This window comes from Haemaphysalis longicornis, unplaced genomic scaffold (genome assembly GCF_048455015.1).
Source record: "Haemaphysalis longicornis isolate Haplotype H1 unplaced genomic scaffold, Haemaphysalis longicornis Haplotype H1 scaffold_8, whole genome shotgun sequence".
NCBI lineage: Eukaryota > Metazoa > Arthropoda > Arachnida > Ixodida > Ixodidae > Haemaphysalis > Haemaphysalis longicornis.
Window position 1 is genome coordinate 109,287,130 of NW_027526445.1, and position 23,565 is coordinate 109,310,694.

At 51.3% G+C, this 23,565-nt stretch overlaps 1 protein-coding gene across 1 annotated transcript; it reads right to left on the reverse strand.

Moving 5' to 3' along the window:
* Positions 1 to 411: 411 nt before the first annotated feature.
* On the reverse strand, positions 412 to 23,565 carry LOC144148428 (uncharacterized). The gene is made up of 4 exons (XM_077679961.1): positions 23,383 to 23,565; positions 19,697 to 19,788; positions 1,505 to 1,723; positions 412 to 456 (listed from the first exon to the last, which is right to left on the reverse strand). The coding sequence occupies exons 1-4, from the start codon at positions 23,405 to 23,407 to the stop codon at positions 412 to 414; spliced, it is 381 nt and encodes a 126-aa protein (XP_077536087.1). The 5' UTR covers positions 23,408 to 23,565.

Genomic DNA, 23,565 nt, shown 5'->3' on the forward strand with positions numbered 1-23,565 from the left:
CCGTCTCTCGGTTCGAGCTCAAGAAATTCTAGCATTTCTTTTAACTTCGACATATTTTTATCAGAACAGTGGTTCCTTAGATCAGTTCTACGCATTGTTCTCGTAAATAAGGCCGATTAGGTATCCGTTAGGTTAGTGCGGGTGCGGAGATGAGCCTATCATCACGTTTAAATAAAGTGCAACATCGCATAGGAAGTGTCCGCCCAGCATTGACCTGGGCACGGAATATCGCCGTAACCTCCGCGATCCGCAACTTTCGGAACGCTTACTCCAGGTCACGTTAATGAGCATGGTATGATGCTGCTCCCACAAAACCCTCCATATCAACCAGGTACATAGCTATCACTAGCACGGTACAATGGATGATCGTTTCGCTCAGCAAGAAAGCACCACTACAAGTCCTCCACCAGCTTAATGCTGGTGGAAAGTGCCGCCAGGGCCTGACGACACCACTCGCTAAGGGGATGACACCAAGGGGATGACACCACTCGCAAGAATGTTCTGGTGCGACTTGACCCAACCTGACCTAACTGGGGCACAACAGCGGTGCCACGGTGGGATCCTGCAACGGCAAATCATCATTCTGAGCAGTGGAATGTAGGAAGCAGGCGTGAAGCGGATGCGGCTTCCCAAATTTATTGAGGTCGCGTAGGCCCGGCCAGCACAAGGGGCCGCCCAGCTGCTGAGTCGACGTTCCAACTGTGTCGCGTGGAACTCCTGACGCTGGCCAGGCACCGTGATGATGATTGGGCGCTGATGGTGAAGATGGCGATGGTGTCGCTACAAGACAATCTCGGGGTCAACAAGTCGCCGTTAAAATCAATTGTACACCAAAATTATTCTCATATACTGATGCTGAATTCGGCAACACTTCCGTGTAGTCACTCGATATATCTCGTGTTTTTTTGTTGCACAGACGCTCGTTCAGACGTAAAGTCAGATGGCCATCCAGCGTGGAACTTCCATGACGCCAGGGAGGACGCAATTGCGTCTCGGAGCGTGCATATCAAACCTGTGTTTTTTTATTTTATTGGGAAAGAATTTTCTATTGAGGGAAAAATCCGGCATCGGCGTAGGCAGATTCAGGAGCAGCAAGAATGTTCTTCGCATTATAAAGAACAAGAAAAGGGCCCTGCTTCTAAGCAACGCCAACGCCTTAGCGTGTGCAGAGCCATGACAAGAGGGTCAGAGTGCAGCGACAATTCTGTGGGAGAGACGCGTCATCAAGCATGCACCGCGCTGGCTTCCCTGCGCGGCCAAGTTCAGTGAGCCAGGCCGGTCTGCGTAGCAGAACTCTTAGCAATATAGTCCAAATGATAGCCACATTGCTAACGTAAAATGTCTTAACCCGCACCAATTTATTTGCAAAACTCGAAAGCATAGCCCGAAGCAAGAATCAGATGCTCCTCTGTCAAACGACGACGATGGTTGAACCCAGAAGCTTTATTGCGTGCGAAAATCGGTGAAGTGCCAAAGTCAAAGCGTCAAGGATCGAAGTGCGAACCGCCTGCGAGTCAAAGCCCAAACTCAGATGACAGGATCCGTGCTGTCGCTCTGGGCAGGGTCCGAGACCCTTCGCAGGACCGGCCACTGAATATACTTGCTGGATGTTGTGGCCCATCCCTCCCGGTGCTGCTGGCAAGCGTCGAGGCTGGCGGTTATCCATGTTCGCGAGGCTTTCCGAGTTGTCGCAAAACTTTGGCAGGCTGAAGAGGATTCCCAGCTGCGCAAATGCAATAATTTTCAAGCTATAGGGTGTATGCACTAGCTTTCTGACCGCACGGAGGCGCCACCTGCGCGGTGGCGCCAACGCCTTACCTGCGGTTGCACCCTGCCGCGCAGGCAGCGCGTCTCCCGACGCGAAAAGGGATTTGCGGCGTGATGTTCGCAAGAACGTTCGTATGGACGGTGGTTTATCTGCGTGATCTGTGGGTTTGCGATTGCCTTGTCGTAAGGAATAGTCAGCATTGCTTTCGCTTCGAAATTCCGGACAGCGCTGTTCGTGCCTTCTACAACCGCAGGCCAGAAGTAGGCCGCACGACGAACGCAAGTGCGCCGGTTTTTTAAAGACGATAGTCTTTCTTGGGCTACTTAAACTCAGAAATTTTGGTCTGTCTGTATGTTTGTCTGTCTGTCCGTCTGTCTGTCTGTGACTCGATTCAGCCACCCGGCCAAAGTAAAATTGGTATTGCGCAATATTCTTATATACTCACAGCCACATGTAAACGTCTAAGCCCGTTTTATATGTTCATACTTGTCAACTTTGTTGAACAAGAACAAGACATTACGCAAATATAAGACAGGAAATTAGTACACAAGGGGTATTTACAGTGTTCCTTTATTAAAAAATTCATGGATGCTTGGTTTTTTGATAGCAAATGATATTCTACATCTACTGCAGAAAACCGCCGCCTCCTGGCGGCATATGAAAAATCACGCGGCAACAGCAACGCAAGGTTCCACTAGCTAGGTTCCACGTTCTGCTTGGAACGCACGTGGAGCACGGCCACGTGGCTCTATAAACCTTCTAGTCGGCCGCCTCCATTCACACGCGTCTCCGCCGTACTGCAGCGCTGGCATCGAGGTACTGGCCTGTAGCAGTGGAACGCGGTAAATTCAAATCGTCTTGCGCAAACCTTTAGTGTGTTGACCTTGGAATGAGCGCGACGGTACAGCAACAGCATGAGTAGTGAGCGGAAAAGCAAAGGGGGGCATTTCCTTGGGAAATGTCTACAAAGACTATCGTCTTTTGACGACATTTACAACGAAAGGAGCAGATACGCGGCCATTTTTTTTCGTTTTTTGCTATTTCGAGCCGACGGCTAGGGCAGTGCTTGAAGACGGTCTGACTTCGCGCGACGAATGCAACCATCCAACGATTGGGCAATCGCGGATAACGCAGCCCGCTTTGCGCTATCTCGGTGCCATCCCCGTGGACGGATTTCCTTATATTTTGCATTGCTGCAAACGATCTCGGCTCGAGTTAGGAAAATTTCTCCACCCTAGGCTGGGACGATATTTCCTGTGGTCCAAGTGGCGTGTGGGACGGGGCGCTGGTTTTGCGGTGCCACCCAGGCACGCTGCGCGCTTCTTGAAGAGTATGAGATACGGTGAGGTGCTCCAGCGACAGTGCTCTGGTGCGTTGAACGCATGACCGTCCTCCACCTGAGCTCCCAATAAAGCTGAGCGATTACGCACGGGGTCTAGGTGTAAATGTTCGCGAGGTAAGTACGTGATGAAATGAGGTGTGGTTGCGACAAACACTCCGCCGATTATTTCAATTTTTTTTTCTGTTCGGCATAGACGAAGCGGAAATTACAAGCGGAGCAAGATCACAGAACACGCTTTGACTACAGTCAAACCTCGCCGTGACGAAGTGTTATGGGGGTGGTAAATTAGTTCGTTATATCCGCTATTCGTTGTAACAGTAGAGGTAAAAATAGGCTTAACAAGTCGGCAATGTGGCTCGCGCGAAAATCTTAGGTACTAAAACGCATTATTCGAGGCTTGGAGTCCGCTATGAACAAGGTAATCCTTAACTGTGGCATTTCTTACTAAAGGGACCGGGGCATGACAACGCGAAATGACAACAGAACAAAGTTTGACAGAACAAGCCTGCGTTCTTATTTTTTTGAAGAACGATGTGCTCTTCGTCCGGCGGCTTTTTACGGTACTGCAGGGTGAAGTTTACAGTGTCCACGCACGAAGGGCCTTTTTTATTTTTGTAGTTTGCAAACTATTAAAGCAGTGTTGTGTTATCTTGTACTTTTTATTTTGCTTTTTTATGCTAAATTTCGAGTTTCGAGCCTGACGCGAACTACGTATTTCTTCGTTGTAGCCGATGTCGTGCGTGGCTCTTGCGGTTTCGGTTTCGTTGTAAAAAGACTGTCACTGAAATGAAGCGTGACCAACCACAGTTTGTACAGTAATCCCTCGTTATAACGAAGCCAGTAGGACCGTGAAAAAAATCGTTATAAGCGGTATTTTGATATAGGCGACAACTCAAGAAAAGCTAAAGTAGTTGAGATTCAACTGCGCCACAAGTGCGAAGAATAAATATCCAATGTATTCAGTGAAGCAAAACTTTGTTCAGTTGCAAAAAAGGCTGTGAATTTTGGCTGTTTCATGTTTTTTCCGGGCGCGACCAACCCCTGCTCCAATTGGCCCAAGCAGTGACTACCCTCCGAACGCTTCGCAGACCGCTAAGGGCGTGGGGAGGGGAAGGCAGTGACCACTTTTATAGGGGGCAGGTGCGGGCGTCACGGAACGCTACGAGAGTTTTGCTCGAAAGCGCCGCAAATGCAGTGGCTGGAGTCAGATGTTGCGTTTGTTGAGCTCAAAACACGATTAACCGCTCATTGTAAGTACACGACGTAATCATGAAAACTGGCCGGGTTTGCACTGGGGGCCTTGCATGATCACTGGGCCATTTTTTCCCGAGGTGGGCAGCAGTGAAGTCTGCAAAACAAGAGTTTTTCTTCGCCCTGCTGTCGACGACACTGCTAATTCTGTGGTTCGAGTGTCGGTGGTCGCGCACCGTCGTGTCCACGCTATTGACCAATGTCTAGGAATAAAATTCAATCACCCTACCACGCATTTTGACCGTTTCTCCGAAGTACGATGATGGCGAATAGAGTGTGATCGGATCGAGAAAATCGCCCGGGAAACACCAGCTTGTTAACCCACCATGTTGACCACCTGACTCACCGCTGGGTCGCCGCCGCTCGGCGACGCCTCCGCTAGCCACACTTCGCTCTAAGCGGGTCCAGCTCTTCGTGCGCTTTGAGTAATGCGGTCTAAAATGCATGCATTTGGGTTGGGACCAGAAGGAATTTCGAATAAAGCGTTATTTCGAGTAAAGAGAGTTCGTTATAACGAGGGATTACTGTATTTGGTTCGCTGTAGCCGATAATTCGCTATATCCGTGTTCGTTGTAACGAGGTTCGGCTGTATTTCAAAAACGGCGCAGAGACAAGTGACAAACAAGAGCGCTCTAGTTTGTCACTTCATACCTCTTCGGCTCTGCGCTGTTTTTGAAGTAGTCAAACTGTGTGCCCAGTTTCAAGCTTTGGTGCGTTATTTCGGAACCCGCCTGGTCATTGCAGAGGAGTAGAACGCGACAAAAAAGTTTGATACCCCCAATTACCCGAGAAGCGGCATTGCATGTACGAGCGTTCACTTCAAAACACTCGATGTAGCCCATGTTGAGGCTGGGGGCCCAATCTGGTTCGCCTCAACCATATAGTAAACTGGCTACCCTAATTAGTGAACATTTTAAGCAATACGTAATGTTTGAAATATATGTGACGTGGAGCGAAGTGGGAGCTTCGACGCCCATCGTCCCGGGGCATATACCTGAAATAAAACGACGCAACAGACTCGGCACTAATAAGCCCTATCATCGATAACTTCTCTGCGAATTCGTCGAACAAAGACCGTCTTCAAGCGCTGCCCTAGCCTTCGCTTCGAAAACAGAAAAGGGAAAAAAATACCCGGCGGGCTTGCTTTCGTCGTGCGGCCTGCTTCGGGTCTGCGGTTGTAGGAGACGTGAACAGCGCAGTCCCAAATTTCGAAGCGAAAAAAATGCTCGCTACTCCTTACGACAAGACATTCGCGAACTCACAAACACGCAGAAAAAACACCGGCCACGCGACCGTTCTTGCCAACACCACGCCACAAACCACGTTTCGCGTCGGGAAACAGGCTGCCCGCGCGGCGGAGTGCAACCTCACATATGGCGTCGGCGCCGCCGCGCAGTTAGCGCCGCCGCTCGGTCGATAGCCCAGTGCATACACCCTTAGCTACAGCGAAAGACGCTGGACGTGCCAGAAGGTTACGCTATTTCAGAAGGAGGCAAATAAATTTAATTATTACCCCCCGAAACTTGTCGGCTTTTGATAATACCTAAATTTGCTTTGGAGCAGGTATTCAGAAGGCAATGCAACGGCCATGCTATAGATTGTATTCACTGTCGTGGCGCGCATGCCCGCAACGATGTTCATCGCCTTAGCAACGGGACGCGCGCGCTACGGCATAGCGGTGCACACATGAGTCCGTCCTAGCGAACTCAGCAGCAGTACCTCGACGTTACTGTTTCATGCAGCGTCCTACAGCCTAACTGCCGCAAGACGCGAGTGAAGTCGTCGAAACAGGTCAGCTGATTGACAGCTGCCGTGTTTGGTTTCGGCAGACGCATCGGCCACAGATTGCTCGCCTTCTCAGCGAACGCTTCCACTTCGGCCACTTGCCTATAGATGTGGCTACCCAGCTAACAATGCACTCACTGCTACGCTGCCACGCCGTGGGCGTGAACCTAACAACTTCTTCGGAAGCAGTATTTGGTTTTAGGCGCGAAGCCCCATCGTGGCTGGGGTTGTTGGCGTCTCCTGTAGTCGTCGTAATCTTCGTCGTGTCATGTAATCATGGTACTAAATACAGGGAAACTCGTTTACGCCTCGCGCTAAAACGTAACGCGTACTAAACAAAATTGGCTCCAATCCACGCTGTGAAGGTGGTTGGAAAGCAAAGCTATAAACGACACCCACAACGATAGCCCAAGCGACGTCACTTAAATTAACCCACGTGGCTCTACTAGGAGCGAAACCAGAGATTCTGGCAGCCGTTACCTGGAATTCGCGTGGTCGGCGTCCCGAACAGAGCACCAGCGTCGGCCACCGCCGGGCTAGCGCGGCGGACGCCGCCGCTGTAGCCAGGCCGTGCGTAGGCGGAAAGAAAACGAAGAGGAGCGTCTTTCGAAGGGTGAGACAGTGGAGTCTAGCCATCCTGATGTGCTAGCTCGGGGCTACACCGCCGCGCGACACAAGAGCAGACACCGAAACAATTTGGCATGTGAGCTTAGTGATTCCAAAACGGGCCCTAAAAAACTGTCGCTAAAACAGACGACAAAGCCGTCCCGCCTTCCCGCCCGCTGGTGCAGGAAGTCAACTGCGCTCGGGGAACGCTGGGTAATCGCCGCGCCATCTACACTGTGCTCCTTGAGTGAAAAGCGCCCTCCCCATCCCCTGCCGCGTTGGGAGTTTCTGGTCCCGCACGCCACGAAAGAACCGGTGGTAGGTAGAGGTAGAATGCTTTGCCTTTGAAAAAAAAAACACCAAGACACTCGTTTACGCCTCGCGCTGGAGAGCTTCGTGCTTCAACGACAATCGACTTTTACAGTCATGCTGTATACCTCTACCCCCCAACGGTTTCAAATACGTTGGCAAATACGCCAAGGCGACAAGAATGCACTTTTACACTGCACGCTTAGCCTTTCCCCATGTTTCACGTTAGTGGAGATGGCCCGGAATTTTTGTATTGAACGAATCTGCCGTTAGCAAGGTACGGGCGTGCATGTGACCATACCCGTGGTCGCAGGCAACTGCGCTGTAGCGTATGCATTTCGTGCGTCGTGCCCGCTTTCTTTCGAAACCGCGGCTCCATTCTTAGCTGGTGAGGAGTAGTTCTGAAGGGCGAGTAGAGGATCACCAAGCAACGTCACTGCGAGTATTCACATCTGTTGACGCCACGCCCAAGAATCGGGTGGTAACGGCATAGACGACGGACGTTGGGGCATGTTTTTTTTTATGTGGATGCGGACTCACGCGCAGACATGATAGGAACGGCGATGGCACGGCCACGGGCATGGGAGAAGGTGGACAGTTACCTATGTCGTTCAGTTGCTGCAGCAGATCTCCGCAATTGCTCTATTGCCGTGTTGAATGTGAGAACTATACAACGAAGAGTCCTGGCTTCATTAGAAAATGTCCATTGAAGCCATTTTGTTTTGCACACATTCTAAGAGCTCGTCCTCTTCGCAATAAATAGGGATATGATAGGGTTTTCGGCCTGGGACTAGCTAACGAGTAGCAAATTTATGACATAGCAAGCTTGTCGTACTAAGCGCCTATAAGCCGTTAAGTTTATCAATCTGAGCTTTCTGCGTTTATTTTATCATTTTGATTTGACCGATGGCATTACCAGCGCTCAGTGACTTTGGCAACCAAGTTAGTTGACCACTCAGCAGGCGGACAAAATCAATCTTAGCCCTAGATAACGCACAATATGAGTTGGTTCGCTGCACGTGATATGTTCACCAGAGCTTGAAATGGGGCTAGTTGGTTTCTTACTCGGAACATTGCTGGCGCTAGGCTGGACAAGGACGACGAATTACACACAACTGGAGCGCACTTAGGTTAGGTTAGGTTAGGTTAGGTTAGGTTAGGTTAGGTTAGGTTAGGTTAGGTGCGCTCCAGTTGTGTGTAATTCGTCGTCCTTGTCCAGCCTAGCGCCAGTAATGTTCCGAGTGCTATGTTCGCCGCAGGAAAGCGTTGGAGAAGCCGAAGAAAAACCGCGAGGAACTTAAAATGTTCTGTTGCCGTATTTCAACAACGTCACGCTAAATATCGGAACCATTTCAGAGGCGCATATAGAAAGCAATACTGGGAGGAAATTATTCCTTCGCTTTGTCTCCTCAATCCTTCGAGCACCCAACTTTCCGTACAGTGAAGTTGTTCATGTTTCGGTTTCTCCGTATAACGTCCGCGCGCAAATTCGCGTCGGCGAAGAACCTCACGTCCCCTCCCCAGAGCTACAGTGTCAAATGCTCAGCATCTCAACATGATGTGGTTAGCTCGGTAAAGAATTATTCTAAAATTGGCCGCTAGTACGCCTCCATCTATATCGCCGAGTTTCACTTTTAATAAACAAAATAAAGTAAACGTCACCGAATTCCCGTCTCCTGTCAATACATTGCCGCTCACGGAGGGAGAATGGTTAGAGAAAGCGTCTCTAACTCTTTTGTCGAAACTATGCCCACATAAATGATGTAGGATTCGGCTGCTAAGACGACTCTATCATTACGTCAAGTTTCATCGATACTTTTCATAATTACGTAATTCGCGTTTAGGTTGCAAGAATAGCGGAATTTTCGTCTGCCGTAAAACGTGGGCTTCAACGGGAGCGGAAGGAACAGCCCCTTGTTTTGTCCGCTAGCGTGTAGCTGCAGCCCTCTTTTGTTTCGTTGAGGTAATTAACTAGAAAATGCTCAATCGTAAATGACAAACAAACGCGGGCAATGGTCTCGTCAGTGTGGCATTTGGCCGCCATGGCGGAGTCATAGTTGATTTCACCCAACCGGCCCAACCACTTCCGCTCGCTGACCAGCCAGACTCAATGCTAATTATTGATAGTCAGTCTGGCCAATCAGTAAACGGAAACGCTTTGGCCGATTGGGTAAAATCAAAACAGAGTGGGCAATTGCCGATGCGGAACGACATCAGCTTGCTGGGAGATGGGAGATGGATACTATAGACGGGAGTAGACCGTTTTAATTTTTGCTAAACCGGCAAAAGCGCTTCCGCTCACTGACTAGCCAGCGTCACTATAAATAATTAACAGTGACTGCGGCTACTCAGTGATCGCAAGCGCTTCTGCAGGTTGGGAAAAACCAACACAAATCACTGGGTGCGTTCCAATTTACCGTTTAGGACGCTTCGTTGCCGTCTTCGCGGACAGTACGCCATGTTAAGCCCCGTTCCAATTCGAACGAAGCAGTCAACGAAGACTGCTTCGAGGAGACAGCATCGAAGTCAGCAACGATGCAGGCTACCTTCCTGTCTAAACTGAAAAGCGACGCCAGCGCCACCTTTTTGCGTTTTTATGTTGAACCAAAAGCACCTGTTCCTTTATTTAAATATTTAGTAAAATTTACTAGTCATGAAGGTGACTTTGCCTAGTTTTTAAATTACGTAATGTTTGTAATAACAACGGTAATATTAGTTACGAAACTTGCGGCTTGCTCACCTCAACATGTCTGCAACGACGCTGTCGTCTGCTGGTCGTCTGCGCTGGTGTTGCGTTTGCGACCGAGGCGCCGTTCCAATTTCATTCCTTTAGACGTCTAGTTAGACTGCTTCGTAGTCTGTCTACCAAGCTGTCTGCGAATTGGAACGCAGCATGTGTCTACAAAGTGTTGCATCGTGGTGGCCATGGGAGCAGTTATATAGTTCATATCACCCAACCGGTCCAACCACTTCTGCTAACCCACTAGCCAGAGTCACTCTTAATTATTGATAGTGACTACGGCTAGTCAGTGACCGGAAGTGGATTGGCCGGTTGGGTGAATTCAAGACAGACTCATCACATTCAGACGCGGAACTACACCGTCGATGATTAACTTACTGGATAGGAGCAGTGCGTCTTGATTTTAAAGACGATAGCCTTTCTTGGGCTACTTAAACGCAGTTAAGTTTGGTCTGTCTGTGACTCGGTTCAGCCACCAGGCCGAAGGGAAACAGGAACTGCGCAATAGTCTTATATACCCACAGCCAAATCTAAACGTCTAATGCTCATACTTGTCAACGTTATTGAACAAGAACAAGACATTACGCAAATATAAGGCTGAAAATCAATACCTGAGTGATATTTGAAGTGTTCCTTTGTTAAAAATTCACGGATGCTTGTTTTTTGCGATAGCAAAGGAAATACTACATCAACAGCAGAAAACCGTCGCCTGCTATTGCCCGCACTGCCTGGCGGAATTTTAAAAAACGAAGCGGCAACAGCAACGAAAGGCTACACAGATAGTATGGTCCCTAGAAATTGTGCTAGTCTGCCGTCCGCGCGCTTTCTCTATGGGAAGGCGTGTCCGCGCCGCTGATTCAAGCACAGCGCTGCGCAGAGGGCGCTGCGAGCAATCGGAGCGCCCGAGCGGCCGGAGCCAGAGCGGCCGCAGGCCGGCCTGTGCCGCGCGCTACTGCCGCGGGGCGCGAGCGCGCATCGGGGTTTATCGGCCACTTAGAGCGGTGAAATCGAATGGTACGAGGTACATCAGCTCACAATTGAAGGTAGGATAGTATTATAAGACCTTATAGTTTGACGCCACGAATTTTTCGCTAATAGGGCTACGGAGCTGTTTGCAACCGCTGAATTTCGCGAGTGAGACCGAAGGATGAAACCGCAGCAACCAACGTAGCCGTTTCGCTACCACCGCTGAAACCATTATTAAAGTGAATCTTTCTATGTCTCACTGATGGCCTATGTCGACTCGAAAAGGCACTGCACGAAAGCCAACTGTCTTTGACGACGGTGATGTTTGCGAGTAAAGTGACAGGGAAAAAAACGCTTCCCGTGGTCAGAGTCGAACCTGGGTCCATCGTTTTATGAAGCTGGCGTCGATCTCATTGCGCAATTCCAACATGGTCAAAGCAGTTTGGATTTGGAGAGGAGTGCAGTCAGAAAAATTATCCACGCCTCCACTCCGCAACGATGGCTGAACACGAAGCTTTCTTCGCGTGAAATCAAACGGCAAATGGTTGATGTCAAATCCGGCGCGATCATAAGTCCAAAATGCGTGCGAGTCAAAGTGAAAGCTGAATGAGTCAAAGTCAAAACTCAGACGACAAGGAATCGCTCACAAGAAAGCTTCGCGTTCGACCATCTTCGTCGTCAGACAGAGGGGTGTATGATTTTTTTACGCAATGTTCAGACAGTGAGATCCCGTTCAAAAAGAGCTCCCTGCGGCACCAGAAGCTGCGTTTGTTCCACATCGAAACCACCGGGTCATTCCCGAACGTCATTGACGGTGACAACCACGCAGCCGGCTGGTAGGCTGACAAGAAGAAAAGCGAAAGCTTGAGTAAAATGTTGTGCCAGCAAAAACTTGTTCCTATATACTTTGGGCAGAGTGCGGGGGGAGGGGGGATAAAGCACGGTATATATGGTCATGACAGTATAAATAAACCTCAATATTTTTACTCCTTGGTTTCAAACAGCCGCGATTATATTGATTGGCCATAACACAAATATTCTCCCGTTTTGCTTTCCCCGCGTGCGTCTCGCAATTCCCTACGAGTGTGTGGGTGATCAAAAAGAAACCTGTGCAATGAGGAATGCTAGCGAAGTTACTGATTTGCAGACAGCCGGGTGTTATCAGTTTCACGTACCCAATGCTGGCGAATGTTTCAAATCGTGGTATTCACAAAAATTACAGGCACGCAAAAGAGGTTTGACAGTACCCAAATTTTTTTAAATTTCGAGGTAAGCGGAGTGTTGGGTTAAGCGAAATGCGAAAAATGTATGGCTAGATCACTTTAATAAGAGCTAGTACTGGTAACAAACGCTCCAATGCACAGGGACGCTTCCGGAATACAGGCAAAATAATTTGCAGAAAAAAACATTTTTTTTAGGAATTGCGGAAAAATAACTGCGCGATGCTCGCCTGTTTCGCCTTCGCATCTGGTCCCAAAAAAGTATTCAAGAGCTTCTCAATGCCGCATCAACTGTTGGTCGCCAACGCTATATTCTATCTTGCTGTGAAGCAGGCCAAGCATGTGTTTTTCTTGTTCCTGCCGTTTTTGGCACTTCTTGAGACACGTCGTCGTCCGCATGATCAGAAGCGTCTTCCCCAGCTATATATCAACAATGTATGCGTCGGACAGCACTCCGCTAACGGGACATCGGCCGCGCACAGTGCGTACCCCGCGCAAATTTGCCGTTCGTGACGGTGTTCGGCGCATAATGGGAGCTAAGCTTTAGGAGAGCTTATCAGCTGCCTGCAGCGGATGTTTCATTGCGTCCTCTTTGTCAACATTTCGAGATATCCGTGATCCCCGAAAAGACGTTTCGAGACAAAGGGTGGAAAATGTCGCCTATGGCACGACAAAAAAAGATTTCGACTTAACCGCGGTATTTCGAGATATCCGAGTTCGAGTTATGGAGAAATCACTGTATCTGATGACTGAAGGTGATAAAACTTCGTATGTATGTGCACACGTCTTGTTTTTTAATTCGGCATTTACATTTAACAGATACCCAGTTGACTAGTCGGACGTAACTGAGGGGGCCGCGAAGACGTGCGCTTAAGGTCCTCCAGATCAACGATGCGAAAAGTCAGAAGGCACCGGTTCGAGCTGCTTTATTTACATACATGTACAAGGGACAACATCTTCGGAAACTTTCAAAGAAAGACGGTTCCAAAGGGCAATACAAAAAAGCGGAGCGCCGACACACTACACACACATTTTCACGCGCTGACTAATCCATCAGTTAACAACGGCGGGGGTATTCACAAAGAACGGTTATTTGCTAGCTGAAGTCCCGCATGATGTTTCCAAGCTGGAAAACGATGCCCTGCCGGCAGTGTTCCCGAAGCCCCCGAGTATGAGTCGAAATCGAAATAGCGTAGCGACACGATTCCGCGGTTTTTACAAGGCTCGATCCTTCATAATACGCGAAGCCGTACTCCTGTCACTTCACGCTTCGGTTAAAACTCTTCGTACTGGTAAGAACCAACTTATTTGGCTAATCAGGTTTGTCGACAGAAACGGATAGGGTTCGAAAAGGGCAGTTAAAATGGGCTGAACCCGCCGAGAAATGGGCAGAACTACGAAGGCAGCAGCGGCACGGCTGAGCGCCGTCCGCCGCTGCCCATCGCGTCGGCCGGCCACCGCGCCACCGCGCTCCGATTGACTGCAGCGCCGCCGCTGCATGCATCACGGAGGAGCCCCCTTCGCGGCCGGCGGACGGCAGACTAGCACATATTTCTAGGGACCATACAGATAGGTTACACGTTCAGCTTGGAATGCTCGTGCGTGGTTCTATAAACGTTGTAGTAGGGTGGGTGCCTCAATTCACGCGCATCTCCTCCGTACGGCAGCGCTGGCATCGAGGCACCACGACTTGGAGCAGTGGAACGCGGTAAATTTGAATTTACTTGAGCAAGCCTCTAGCGTCTTATATTGGGAGGAACGAGACGGGAGAGGAATGGCATGAGAGGTGCGCGGGAAAGAGAAGGGAGGCATTTACTTGCCAGGGGCGCCAGTTGACTGTAATCCTTCACCGATATTTGCAACGAAGGAGCAGATACGGGCCAATTTTTAACACGAAAGTGTTTTCTGCCGGGGTCCACCAATACCAACTGACGTCATATCCGTCAGGGAAATGGCATTGCCAGAAAAACTTCTGATGGACGCGGCGGCGCCGGGATTCGAGCCACGAACTCTCGCCGCAACGGGAGGTACGAAACGCGCTCCCGAGAGAGAGAGAGAGAAAATGACTTTATTGAGAAATAAATATCCTGCGGAGGTGGGTTCAAGTGCGACGCAGGGCACCCCCACCCCGACTATACTGTCGTCCTCGCGACGATGCCTCGGCCCGGGCTTCCGCGCGGGCGGCGCCACAAAGGTCTCCGGGGGTCACCCCCCGTTCCCCTCGCCTGCGCCTCCCTGCGCTTCTGCCGGCCGAGAGCCGCCTCGAGCCGCTGGATTGTCCTTCGCTGTGTTTCGTACTCGTGAGAGTTCATCGAGTCCGTGGCTTCCTGGGGCAGACTCTCGTCATACCCCCGCGCACTGTGTTCAGCACAACCCCACAGCAAGTGGGCCACTGTCGCATTCGCACACGCACACTCACTACACTTTGCGTCCACGTATACCTCGGGGCACACGTATCGCGCCAACACCGGAGTCAGTACCGAGTCGGTCTGCAATTGTCTATACAGGACGGCTTCGGCTCGGGTGAGCCTCGGGTGCGGCGGCGGCCGCTCCCTCCTGCCGAGCCTGTACCACTGCAGGATTTCTCCACCGTTGAGTAGAGGTTCTTGCTCCGTTGCCTCTTCACCCTCCGTGCGTGAGACGCGGGGTGGCGCCGCGCGACCGGAAAGTTCACGCGCGACGGCGTCCGCAGTCTCGTTGCGGTTCGGGTACGCTCCCGTCGCGGTCCCCGAGTGCGCCGGGAACCACCGGACGTAAGTGACCTGCTCGCACGTGCCCCCCGCACGGGCACCACCAGCTATCTTCGCGGCCTGCGCGCACACCGCGTTCTTCGCATATCCCGATATGACTGTCCTAGAGTCACTCAAGATCGTGGTACATTCCGGATCCGCCAGCGCCAGCGCGTTGGCGACCTCTACCGCCTGCGCGGCGGTCGAGACCCTCACGCTGCAGGCGCTGCGCGTCTCTCCGGTCCTGGCCGACACCGCTACGGTCACGTACGTGTTCGGGCGGTCCGGGCACCTCGCCGCGTCCACGTAAGTGGCCCCGGCGTCGTCGTTGTAGATCTCGGCCAGCGCCTTGTCCCTGGCCGCCCGCCGTTCTCGGTTGCTGTCGGGGTGTACGTTCCGCGGCAGCGGCAGCACCCGCACTCTTCTCCGCACCTCCTCCGGCAGGCCGTTCTTCTCCTGTAGTCTTCTGCTCGGACCCAGGCCCAAGCTTTTCAGGATATTTCTTCGGGTCCGCGTGGTCTGCAGTCTTTCCAGCTGACACGCTCGCTGGGACTCCCCGATCTCCTCTAGCGTGTTGTGGACGCCCAGCTCCAGCAGCTTCTGCGTGCTGGCGCTGTTCAGGAGCCCCAGCGCCGCCTTGTACGTCTTGCGGATCGCCGCGTTGATGCGGTCCCTCTCGTTGCGCTTCCACGGGTGAAAGGCGCCCACGTAGGCAACGTGGCTCGTGGCGAAGGACCGCACCAACCTCAACAGGCTCTCCTCCTTCATGCCGCTGTATCTGTTGGCCACCCGCTTGATCAGTTTGGTGGCCATCCCCATCTTTGTGGTTACTCTCTCCACCGTGGCTCCGTTGCCGCCGTTCGCCTCCAGCAGCATCCCGAGCACTCGCAGCTTGCTGACTCTGGGGATCTCCGTCCCATCGCACGTGAACAACTTGATCTTACTCGCCTCTTCCTCGGCTCTCTTGCGGTACCTGCCCGGCGGTGGAACCACCAGCAACTCGGACTTTCGCGGGGAGCACTTTAGTCCGGTGCCCGCCAGCTGCTGTTCGATCGCCGCTATCGCCTCCTGCAGCGAACTCTCGATGTGGCCGTCGCTCCCCCCGGGGACCCACAGCGTAATGTCGTCTGCATATATCGTGTGTCGAACCTGCGGGATCCCCGAGAGGCGTTTGGCCACCCCGATCATCACCAGGTTGAACAGCACCGGCGAGATCACCGCTCCCTGGGGGGTACCCACGCTGCCCAGCTCTCTCTCCGGCAGCTCCAGGTCCCCCGCTTGTAGTTCCACCGTCCGGTGCGACAGAAAGTCGTGGATGTAGTCGTGGGATCTCTTGCCCAGACCCAGTTCCGAAACCTGCGCCAATATGGCCGAGTGCCTGACTTTATCGAAGGCACTCTGCAGGTCCAGGCCCAGCACGGCTCTGTTGTCCTGCGACGTTGTCGGACGCTCTAGTATCTCGTGCTGCAGTTGTATCATTGCGTCCTGCGTGCTGAGCCTCTCTCGGAACCCTAGCATCGAGTCCGGGTAGAGGCCCTTCTCCTCCAGATACCGCTGCCATCTGTTGTTCAACACGTGCTCCAGGACTTTCCCGACGCACGACGTGAGGGAAATCGGCCGCATGTTCTCGATACCGGGCGGCTTACCCGGCTTGGGTATCAGTATTGTCTTGGCCGCCTTCCACTGCCTCGGCAATCTTCCCTCGCGCCAGCATCGGTTGAAATACCCCGTCAGCGCTTCTGTCGGCCCGTCGCCCAGGTTTCGCAGGGCTTTGTTGGTGATTCCGTCGGGGCCCGCCGCGGACTTGCAGTTGAGGTTCTGCAGCGCCGCGCGGACCTCCCACTCCTCAATGTCGCGGTCCAGGTCCGGGTTGCTCGGACCTCTGTAGTCGCCGTGGCTCTCGCTGGGAGTGCTAGGGAGATATTTATCGTTGAGCCGTTTACACGTCTCTTCCTTCCCCAACTTCTTCGTCGCGCAGTGCATGATCTGGGCGAGTCGGTGCTGCTGGTAACTCCTGCTGTTGGTATCGTCCAGCAAGTGCCTCAGTAGTTTCCATGTGCGGCTCTGGTGGAGCTGCCCGTCCGCCTCTCTGCAGATGGCGTGCCACTGCTGGGTGCACAGCTGGCGACTGTATCGCTCTATCTCCCTGCCGATCTCGGCGGCCTTCTTCCTGAGATTCCTGTTGTTTCTGTTCTTACGCCAGCGCCTCTGCAGGGCCTGTCTGGCCTCTATCAGGTGCGCCAGGCGGCTGTCCATTTTCTGTACTTCTTCGTCGGTCTCCAGCTCCGTGGTCGCTCCCTTGATCTTGCGCTTCAGGGCGTCCGACCAGCTCTCGATGTCTGCGATTTCCTCGCCGAGCTCCTCGCTCTCCTCTCGGAAGCGATCCCAGTTCGTGAGCTTGTGTTTGCGCTTGCCCCTGCCGACCTCGTCTGCCGACGCCGGCAGGTCCAGCTCGATTATGAAGTGGTCGCTCCCGAGGTTCTGCCCCGTGTTCTTCCATGCCACCCCGCCTCTGGCCTCCTTCCTCTTGCGGACGAAGCACAGGTCCGGGCTGGTGTCGTGGGTTATCGACGTGCCGATGCGTGTGGATGCCGCTTCGTCCGAATACAGGACGAAACCGGCCTCCTCCGCCGCCTCGAGCAGGGCCTTCCCCTTCGCCGTCGTGCGGCTGTACCCGAGATCCTTGTGTGCGGCGTTAAAATCGCCGCACATCGCCACCGTGTCTCTGCCAGCGAGCTTCAGCATCTTATGCATGGCCGTCTTGAACTTCTGCTGCCTGTGGCCCGGGTTGCTGTATACGTTGAGAAAGTACACCGACTCCTTTTTCTTTTTTCCGATCACTACTTCGGTCGCGCAGTACTCGATGGCGCTGCGCCCGAGGAGGTCGTCGTGCTTGACGAACGTTATCCCCTTCCGGACGAACGTGCACACGCCCTGCGCCTCTCCCTTTCCTCTTTCTCTGGCGCTGGGAGGGCTGGCGTGCGCCCGGTAGCCCGGGATGGACGGCGCGTTCTCGGCGTGGGTTTCCTGGACGAGGATCACGTCCGGGGGTCTCTCCAAACTCTTGATGTACTGCTGCAACACCGCCCGCCGACACTGGAACCCGTTCGCGTTCCAGTGCCACACTCTCAGGCTCGCTTTCGTTCGTGATTTACTGGCCATGGTTCGGTGTTGGTTGGTTCGCTTGTACGTACTGCCCCGGTGTGACCTCGTCTCCATCCAGCATCCTGTGAAGGTACTCCTGTATCTTGTCAAGTCTCGCATTCACGTTCGCCTCGAAAGCGTCCATCCGCTTTTCCAGCCTGCTGATGCGTCCGGCGCACCTCCTTAGGCGTAGCTCCCAGCTCACGAGCCTCTGCTTCTGCGCCCCTTGTATTCCTTCTTCCCCGCAAGGCGGGTCCTGATCTTCGTCCATCTCGGTTTCCGTTTCGACCGCGTCGCTCTGACCTTCGCGCTTCTGCAGCGCTCCCGACTGTGCTATGAACAGTGAACAGACGCGTGCATAGGACGACAAACGCGCCTTATAGCCTTTCTTTCAGATGGTGCTGCCATCTAGGAGAGGCGAAGCAAGTAGTGCATCATGACGCCAACGAATTCCGACAGTTGGCGCCTCGATACCAAAGCCGAAGTACAGGGTGGAGACACCCTTTCAACGTCCCGTGCCACCGCTATAGGATATGCTCAACGCGTTATTCTTTTCGTTTCCTACAAGACCCAGCAGCGCGAAACAGATAAGATGATTCAAACTTTACCAGTAAACCGCGTTGAGGTGATAATTTTAGAGCGGCTTTGATGCAATGACTTGGTGCCGCGGCGAGCGAATGACCCAAAAAGCGGCGCCAGCGTATACGTGTTTCCACCCTGTACGGCGGACGGGGGACGCGCAGCGTAAGATGCGGAGAAGCCGACTTGCGGAAGTCGCGCTCGTGACACGGTCCGCTGCTCCTTTCGCTGCAGCAAACCGTGTCTTCACCAAGAGATTCGCTGACAACCCGTTTGTTTCCGCTTGCACGGGCGGCTTGCGAGCGCCTGTGGTTTCAGTCGGATTCACGCAATGCACCGAAGCCTGCAATCCATGATGCGTCTAACGGTGTCATACCGACGAAATATAAATAGTGACGTGCACGTTCATATCGATGCGCGATAAACATTCAACTTCTCCTGTGAAGCCACATTTCACTTTCGTGTTTTACCGGTTCCAACGGAAGAGGGAACAACTGCATTTTAAGTGCGAATGCACTTTATAAGCGACCCCAAACCATCCACCGCCGGCGGCGGCGGCGTCCGCAGTGCTCCTCTATATTTAAAAAAGAAACAGCATCCGGCGCCAGGTTTCGATCCGAGGACTTTGCGGCCGCAGCGCGACGCTCTACCGACCAAGCCACGGACGCGACGCTGATATCAGTGTTAGTGACGCGCCTTATATCTTTAACGCATTCAAACTACGTCGTCAGCGGCGTGCGTTGGCGACTCAGCGGCGTTATAGCGGCTTGATAACTGCGTGGTGTACACGTGATACTACAAACCCGATGGAAGAGATGGAAGAGAAGGCGGCGAGGCGGTGGGCTGCGGGGGCCGAGCGCAAGCGCCGCAAGCGGGCCGACAACCGTGCATTCGCACTTTCACATTCTCCCCCTCGGGGAAATGCGGGGGAATTTTTTTTACCCAACCGTCCAAACCGCTTCTGCTGGATGACTATCGAGAGTCTCTATCAGTAATGAACGGTGGCTCTGGCTAGTGAATAAGCAGAAGCGGTGTGACCGGTTGTGATATCACCTGTGACTGCACCCATGGCGGCCGTGATGCAACAGTAACGTGACCGTTACTCTGTCCTCAGTTTCGATGGCCATCAGTAATGCTCCTGAACGTGAAATGGCACTGAATTTTTTCCGTCTTTATAAATTTGCTACACGCTTATACCCCAATGTTGAGGGAAAGAATTCTGCAGAGCTGGGCGCGCGGTTTATGCCTCCAGCTTACCCATGGGCGGAGGGCCATGTGCATCAGCACGTCGGATACGAGGTTGAGTGCAGTCTCGGTTCCGAAGATCAGGTCGAAGACGAAGCCCCTCACTGCGCGGGAAGAACAGTTGGGCTCGCTCTAAACCTTGTCATCGCTGCTGAGCAGGCCTTAGCTAGCGTAATACGGGTCAGTACGCATTGGTTTCGCACCCTGTTTTTCAATGACAGCGGTAGCTGCAGGCTGTAATTTGAGCAAGCTTGACGAACGCATGTCAGCCTATGCTAATTCTAAGCCAAATCTCTTTCTCATTGTTCGGGTCAGCACGAACAACTTGTCTGACATCGTCAAGCGTTTCATTGACTAGGCTGAAGTCGAAGTTTTCTGCATGACAGTTTAACATTAGTTTTGATTTGTTGATATTGATTTTTAAGCCTACTAGGAGGTTTTGTGAGTACAGTTTCTGAGCCATTCCTTGCCCGTGTTCTGCAAATTCACTGAACAATACAGTTTGCTTTGGAAATTCTCCATTTTTCATCATCCCTGATGTCTGCCAAACAATTTTCCTAAATATGCACCTTGTAGCAAGGCTGTGAACAATGTTGGAGAGGTGGTGTCTCCTTGCCTAATGCTGTTACCAATAGGCAACATTTTGCTCTTATGAGCATTTGCTCTGCCCGTGCGTCGATTGTATGTGTCATCCGACCGCACTATGCAATTCTCCGTATTCCCTCGTCTCTCAATTCGCTAACTGCGGAGGGGCTTTTTAAAATAATCGTTTTCGCAATTTCCAAAAGCCATTTTAACCTGTTATAGTATATTTACCTAATTTCGTTATTGTCTCATCGATGACAAGTATATAATAGATTTTTTAGTATCAGCCAGCCTGTGTTATTGGAGATTACAATATAGGATGCCAGTTTAGCGCTTAACTAGATCCTAGTAAATAACCTGACAGAGTGGGCCGATGGGTCTCGTTCATAAGCTCTTTCAAAAACCGGTCTTCTGAAATAGAAGAAGGCTGACATTTCTGCGGGCTAAAGAAGCGTTTGAAGACTGGAAGGACTGAGGCTTGGGCATGTTGATTCATGACTAAAAGGAGGGGAACAGCGCAAATTCGACAGACACGAGAAGAAGGAGACGACACGCACAGCGCTGACTTACAACAGTTTATTCTTTACCGCTCGGGCACATATATACCACCACGGTTAAAAACACAAGGAAAAGCAAGACTAACACGATAGTGTCTCTTATCACCATTGCTCGTCACACATAACCATTCGCTCTGCGCCACAAAAAAACACGTGCTGCACTAACCTGGGGTCAAAAAATCTAATTCTTTTTGGGAGAGGGTCAGAGAGGGCATGCTTACGCATTTATCTTTTAGGCGGGTGATTTCGGCAGCTTCAATTATTTCTCTGGTGGTTTCATGCTTATTTTTTGCTATGACCTTTGTTTCAGAAAAAATAGGGCTGCATCCGCTAACGCTACAGTCCCTACAGTGGAGGCCCAAGTGGCCACTGATTGCCTTTCTACAAAAATTAAAAAGAAACACGCAGGGCAGCCTACCAGTATCAGATCAAAACAGAAGCAAAAAGATAACTGTGATTCCCTACTTGCATCGAATTGCACATAACTTGAAAAAAATAGGCAAACGCGCTAACGTGGAAGTAGTATTTTCCGCCCCCAATAAATTGTCTGGTATGTGCACAAGAGTCAACAAAACAGCAAGAACAATGCAGTCTTGCTCAACAAAGCATGAAAATCGGTTTGTAGACTGCATAGAAGGTGTAGTATATTCAGTTCCACTGTCCTGTGGTAAACAATATATAGGGCAAACAGGAAGGTGCTTAAATGAAAGGCTGAAAGAGCACCACTACAAAGTAACCAAGGCAATCAGTGGCCACTTGGGCCTCCACTTTAGGGACTGTAGCGTTAGCGGATGCAGCCCTATTTTTTCTGAAACAAAGGTCATAGCAAAAAATAAGCATAAAACCACCAGAGAAATAATTGAAGCTGCCGAAATCACCCGCCTAAAAGATAAATGCGTAAGCATGCCCTCTCCGACCCTCTCCCAAAAAGAATTAGATTTTTTGACCCCAGGTTAGTGCAGCACGTGTTTTTTGTGGCGCAGAGCGAATGGTTATGTGTGACGAGCAATGGTGATAAGAGACACTATCGTGTTAGTCTTGCTTTTCCTTGTGTTTTTAACCGTGGTGGTATATATGTGCCCGAGCGGTAAAGAATAAACTGTTGTAAGTCAGCGCTGTGCGTGTCGTCTCCTTCTTCTCGTGTCTGTCGAATTTGCGCTGTTCCCCTCTTTTTAGTTTTGAAGACTGGAGGTATACAAGGAATACTTGTGCAAGACTGGCTAATAGAATCATTCATCCTTTAGGCGCCGGCTCACTACGTCTCGTTAGTGTTGGAACCTCAGAAACCAAGTTCGTTCTTTCAGGACTGTTTCATGAACTAGCGCTGCTATAACGCGCGTCTCAGTATCCAGCTTTTTGGCGGGGAATTTCTATTATCTTGTCCATTTTGTCTGCTATGGTACCGTAAAATTCCGAGTCTAAGTCAACCGCGCGTCAATAGAAAGCATTCTCATTGTCCTTAAACGTCTCATTTGTTCCCCTTTTCTTCTGTCTTTGCAATGAAGCAGATGGGTAGGTCACTAGCCTTGTCTCTGACAACTCCGTAACGTGTATTTGGTTCTCGGTTCTTAAAACGCTATTCGGGTGTTTCGCAATATTTCCCTTCTTTTCCTGGCATGGGTGACGAGTTGCAGCTGCTTATAATTTTGTAAAGACCGGTCCTTGGTCAAAACATTAGAATAAGATTATTGTACTTGTGTGGCCATTAGGCTTGTCTGCGCAATATTAACTTTCACCGGTTAAAGCCGCGACTTTGATATTAACGTTACTCTTAATCGCAATGCCATATCTCTGGCAGGCTGCAAGTTGGATTTATTATTGTTTGCTAGTTTACCCTTTTTAATTTGAGATCAATTCCTCATCTCTCCAACCTGTGATCCCTGCGTTCACCTTTCTCATGACGCAACGAAGTTCCCAATGCATAGATTTGTACTTATAATGTCGTCGCTTTGATTGTTCGTCTTACCGGTAGGGTTTTGAAGCGAAACTTTCTATTCCTGTCTGGTGCCGTCAATCGCTGCACCAAGACGCACTTCAGGAAATCCAATTTACACAAGCGCGTTAAAAAAAAAAACGCTTCCATTGGTCGGGATAAAACCGGAGCCCTCTCGTTATGAAGCCGACGTCGAACCGACTGCGCCATTCTGGCATCATGGAAGCAGTTGGATTATCGACTTTGACTCAGGTTGCGTGGGAGAAACCTGTGCGTTTTACCCATTCCTCGTAAGATGAAAGGGGCTCAGTTTCTTCCGATTTCACTTCCTATTACCTCCATGTGGAAGAATGTATTCATTGTCGTCTCGTTAGTTCTCTCAGCAAAGCCAAGCAATCTATTACCTCAGCTACCCGACTGCCTGTTACTCTGTACAGGTTCGCCTACCTGCATTTCTTGTACTTTTGCGTTAGTTTCCGATCAGTATGGTGTACGTGCGTTTACCTGATTTTTTCCTATTCGGAATGCCTGCAACATTGTTAAGCAAACTCCAAAATGTAGTGCGAAACTTGCTTGCTAATGAATGTAATCGCGCCAAAGTGGCGGAAGCGTGGACATCTTACCGGTGATGTCCCCAGGTCTAAACATTTGGGTGGCGTTCTGGCACACTCGTCTCGTGGTGTCGTTACGCACGCCGTTGGGGCGTGCTGCGGCACCTTCAAGTCGTCCGTCTCACCGCTGCGTTCCAGTTCAATCGCCGCGTGAACCTCGGCCCTTCTCCCGGAACGTTTGGAAGCTATCGTTGG